The sequence below is a fragment of the Propithecus coquereli genome, unplaced genomic scaffold (assembly GCF_000956105.1).
Source record: "Propithecus coquereli isolate 6110/MARCELLA unplaced genomic scaffold, Pcoq_1.0 Scaffold409, whole genome shotgun sequence".
Lineage (NCBI taxonomy): Eukaryota > Metazoa > Chordata > Mammalia > Primates > Indriidae > Propithecus > Propithecus coquereli.
The window spans coordinates 483,207-488,390 of record NW_012149830.1 but is presented as its reverse complement, the minus strand read 5'-3'; the positions used below and the strand labels follow the sequence as shown (position 1 = coordinate 488,390).

The 5,184-nt window shown below is 47.7% G+C and overlaps 1 protein-coding gene across 1 annotated transcript in view; it reads left to right on the top strand.

Annotated features, from left to right (window-relative positions):
* The window catches only part of PITPNA (phosphatidylinositol transfer protein, alpha), a 50,865-nt gene that overhangs the window by 6,965 nt on the left and 38,716 nt on the right, over positions 1–5,184 (top strand). The window contains exon 3 of the mRNA XM_012652998.1: positions 4,125–4,270. Coding sequence (XP_012508452.1) covers positions 4,125–4,270 — 146 coding nt within the window. The remainder of the gene's footprint in view (positions 1–4,124; positions 4,271–5,184) is intronic.

Here is a 5,184-nt window from a genome sequence, read left to right as displayed (position 1 = left end):
CCTAGGGCTCTCGAAATGGACTTTTTTATAGGGAGTTTCTTGATAGAACAAAGGGTGGGATTGTCTCTTTGAGAGGTGCTGCAGGCCAAGGAGGGCCAGAACTGTGCTGGAGCACCTCTGGGCTGCTCTGCAGTAAGGCTGGAGGGGCCAGAATACTGATTGCTTATGGCAGGGCCAAGAAGGGAAGGAAAGGGGAACTCCTGCCTTGAGAGTGTCCACAATCGGTAGCTTTTAGCTTGTGATGGTTTTTTTGCAGCATTGAGGAAGTGGTGGGGTGGGGTGGGGTAAAGCCTAAAGTCTAAGCAGAAGCCTGGGAAGTGAGCACTGGTTAGGACTCATGTGTCTGCCTGGTGCTGGTCAGCTCATTCTCAGCAAGTAACTACTGATGAGAAAGCAACACATGGGCCGGGCGCGGCGGCTCATGCCTGTAATCCTAGCACTCTGGGAGGCCAAGGAGGGCAGATCATTTGAGCTCAGGAGTTCGAGACCAGCCTGAGCAAGAGCGAGACCCCGTCTCTACTAAAAAAATAGAAAGAAATTAGCTGGACAACTAAAAATATATAGAAAAAATTAGCCGGGCATGGTGGCGCATGCCTGTGGTCCCAGCTACTCGGGAGGCTGAGGCAGAAGGATCGCTTGAGCCCAGGAGTTTGAGGTTGCTGTGAGTAGGCTGACGCCACAGCGCTCTAACCCGGGCAACATATGGAGACTGTCTCAAAAAAAAAAAAAAGGAGAAAGACAAGAAGGCAACACATGGCTTAGGTAGAGTTGAAGTGCAAGCTGTTCTTTTGAAAGCTTGAAGCTTAGTTGCAGAACATCAGAAAAATCTTGAATGGGTGGCTGAAGAAGAAACAAGTAACCATTAACCCTCTCCGAGTCTTTGTCAGTAACCCCATCCTGACTCACGGTTTCCATGGCAACAGCCCAGCATCCTGTGACTGGCAGATTCACTTCCTAAATTGAGGCCATGAGTTGAGGCCCTTGGAGTTTTCTGATTTGGGGGAAAAGAGAAGAAAGATAAAAGAGAAGATCATGTCTTTATAATCATTCTCATGGCTTGAATCAATATTTTGGGGACAGAATTAGCTTCTGGCTAGCCAGAGCCTTTGGCCTAACACTACACAGGGTTTCTAGTCATTCTGCAGCAGAGCCAGAAAGCACTGGCTGTTTGACATGGGTGTGTCCACCACTGGTGCCTGGCTCAGGTCAGCCCACCCGCTGCTGTGGGCAGGGCTGTTTTACTTTTTGTTTCCAGAGATTCATGGCACCATTCCCTGTGCCTCCCCACCCCCCATGGTACCTGGCCTGACAGGGCCATGTGGGTGGGACCAACAACTGTACTGTTTTTTTTTGAGACAGAGTCTTGCTCTGTTGCCTGGGCTAGAGTGCCGTGGTGTCAGGCTAGCTCACAGCAACCTCAAACTCCTGGGCTCAAGCGATCCTTCTGCCTCAGCCTCCCGAGTAACTGGGATTTGGGATTACAGGCATGTGCCACCATGCCCAGCTAATATATTTTTAGTTGCCGGCTAATTTCTATTTTTAGTAGAGACAGGGTCTCGCTCTTGCTCAGGCTGGTCTTGAACTCCTGACCTTGAGTGATCCTCCCTCCTCAGCCTCCCAGAGTGCTGGGATTACAGGTGTGAGCCACCGCACCCTGCCAACTGTACTGGTTTTTTTTTTTTTTTTTTTTTTGAGACAGAATCTCACTCTTTTTGCCTGGGCTAGAGTGCCGTGGCGTCAGCCTAGCTCACAGCAACCTCAAACTCCTGGGCTCAAGCGATCCTACTGCCTCAGCCTCCCAGAGTGCTAGGATTACAGGTGTGAGCCACCACGCCAGCCCAGCTGTACTGTTTTTGATGACATGTTTCATGTCAGTGTTTCAGGCCCACCCACTGCATCTACCTGAGCTCCCACTCCCAGATTGCCAAAGCGGTGGAGTCTTTGTTTTTCTTAGCTGAATGACTTAGTTCTTTTGGACAAGAGAACCAATCTCAACGGCAAGGAGCATTGTCATAGGCCCAAGTAGGCTGGAATCCCAGTCTTCTTGGGGTTCTTTATCTGATTTAATGGTCTGACCCCCACTTCTATCCCATCTGAGTCTGAATGCTTTCCCAGGGTACAGAGCAACTATGTCAAAGGGGACTCCCTGACATGAAAAGTGTCCCTCACTTGTAGCTTGTGCAGGCCAGTCTTACTTACCCCTTTGGATTAACAAAACTGCCTTCAGTTGTCTCATTGGGATTAAAGGATCAGAATATCAAGAGAGATTAAAGGGGAAGATGCCAGCCAACAGGCTGATCCTCTTAGAACCTGCCCTCTGATTCCTGCAGCTGAAGAGAAAGCGAATGAAGGCGATTAGTCTCTGCCTGGGGACCCCCCCCCACCGTGCCACCCCAACCCCCGCCCCAAGCTAAGCAGCACCACTAATCAGAAACCTGGTCCCCTCTACCAGGCCCTCTCCCTAGCATGCCCTTCAGGATTGCTGAGTCAGTGGTTAGACATTCTTACGACTCTTCTCTGAAACAGTTACTGTTCTTTCTTTAGGAACCCCTGGCTCAGCCAAACCCAACGTACTTGGTTGGGGCATTCATGTGTGCCTCAACTAGGTGGTAGAAACACATGGACAGTTTGGGGTTCCGGGGGGCATTGAGGCAGCACTGATGTTGCTCAGGATTAGCAAGGTCAAGGTGACTGGCTCTCACCAGATATGTTCTTTTGTGGGATTACCTGAGCCCTGATTATTTGCCTGGGCCTTTTCTTGGCACTTGGTATGGGATTTTTGCTTTGGAAGTTAGGGCTTTTTCAGCTTTGTGGTGAACAGTGAATTGACCTGGTCCTCTGCTTCACCTTCCAGACTTTGCCCAGAAATTTCCCTGTGGTGCTTAGGTAGAGAAGGCTTCCAAGTTTGAGGTGAAGCAGCGCTGGAAGCTGCCTCTGCTCCTTGCGCTTGCAGGCAGTGATTTAAGTGGCAGCGGCCCAGAGAATCAGCCTCTCTGTGTTGATCTCAAATAGAGAAGAACTCTTTTCTTTCACCCCTGGAGTACCAGCAGTTTGGGGAGGGGGTAGAGAGGGTGAGGAAAACTTTTTTCTCCCTCCCACTCCTCCAACATGTTGGGTAGTCAAGTCCCTTTTTTTCTTTTTCTCATATTCCCTAAAGTGTTGTGCCTGATTGGCACTGGCAGTGATAGGGAAGTTGCATCTTTTGGTGTAGACATAACTTCCTGCATTAACTATTGCTGTTCATTCTCTTTTGACCTTATTTTTCCCTCCAGACAGCTTCCCCCAGAGAAAAGGGAGCATAAGGGCCAGGCCTGGGCGCTGCCCGGGACTCCAGATCTTTGGCCCTAACACTGAGCTGTCCTGATGGGGTCAGAGGAGGCCAATGATCTTGACTGGTGACTTGGTAGGGTGACATGTGACCCAAATAAAGGAAAAACAGGCTTTTGCCATCTAGTAAATGCCAATACAGGGTACACCCAGCTGGCACAAACTGTTGAGTAGGAATCTGTACTATGTAATATGGGAGCAGGAACACTGGCTGCAGCCCTACCAGGAATCCGGAAAACTTCAAGAGGTATAGTTGCCTGAAAGACTCTTTGAGCTACTTGTGGGGTGAGGAGGGGCCCAACACTGGAGAAAAAGCAAGAAGATGAGCCAGTTTTCCTGCAAAGGTTGTGGAGTTCACAGAGCCCTGGACAACTTTCTTTGACAGGAAGTCATGTCTTAGGATCTGTTTAAATGAATGGAATAAAGAGATTTCTGGCAACCCACCCAGATCTTGTTTTGGGATCTTACTACCAGCCCCTACCTTGGACTCTGTAATCTGTTTTCTGGATGGTGGTGTGAGGTTAAGTATATTCACCTGCCTTTTTAAACCCTGACGCATGATGTGAAAATGGGAAGGAGGAAATTAAACACATCTAATGGCTAAAGGGAAGCCATGGAGCAGCATTCTCAGTTGCTTTGGGTGGATTTGAGCAAGGCCCTACATGAAACTCCAGAATGAGCTCCTGGATGAGGTCACCCCAGAGTGATCTAATTGGACGGTTACTAGCAGCTGGACTATATGTAACCGTTAAGAAGATTCTGTGTTGAAGATAATGCCTGTCTCTCTGTTCCTTTAGTATCAAGTAGGGCAGCTGTATTCTGTGGCTGAGGCCAGTAAAAATGAAACGGGTGGAGGTGAAGGCGTGGAGGTCCTGGTGAACGAACCCTATGAGAAGGATGGTGAGAAAGGCCAGTACACACACAAGATCTACCACTTACAGAGGTATGTGACTGCGGCAGCAAGGCCAGATGCTGACCTGGTTTGGAGGTGATGATAATGGTTAATTGAGGGTGTTTCCAGGGTATTAGCTGGTTGCTCACATTGCTTCACCTGTGAAAGTGGATATAGGTGGTGCTTTGTTCATTTAAAGATTGATTTTTTAAAAAAAATAAAAGTAATTCTTGCTCCACCAGATTCCCAGTTCTCAGAAGTGATAGTGTTTAGTTTCTTGTGGGCCCTTCCATTGTCTATGACTATGGAAGTGTGTGTATGTGTGTGTGTGTAAAAGTGGGTATTCGTTTCCTCTGTTTTTTTTATTTTTTTATTTTTATTTTTTTTGAGGCAGGGTCTCACTCTGTTGCCTAGGCTAGGGTGCAGTGGCATCTTCATACCTCTGTGCAACCTCAAACTCCTGGGCTCAAGTGATTCTCCTGCCTCAGTCTCCCGAGTAGCTGGGACTACAGGCATGTGCCACCACACCCAGCTAATTTTTCTGTTTTTTGTAGAGACAGGGTCTCAATGTATTGCTCAGGCTGATCTCAAACTCCTGGCCTCAAGTGATCCTCCTCCCTCAGCCTCCCGAAGTGCTGGGATTACAGGTGTGAGCCATCACACCTGGCTGCCTTTATTATTTTATATAGCTGGGATCATACTATACATACTATTCTTGTCTCTTTTTTACTTATCATGTCATGGCTGCCTTTCACTGTCAGCATAATCTGCCTCAGTCTTTAAAGTACACATACTATTCATAGTACTGTGTTGTATAGATGTGCTACAAGTCGTTAACTAGTCCTCTCTTGATGTGTATTTATAGTCATTTCCAGATGTCTACTACTCCAGTAAAACTTCTGCATAAATCTTTTGATGTATTTGTAAATCTGTAGTAAATGTTCCTAAAAGTAGAATTGCTAGGT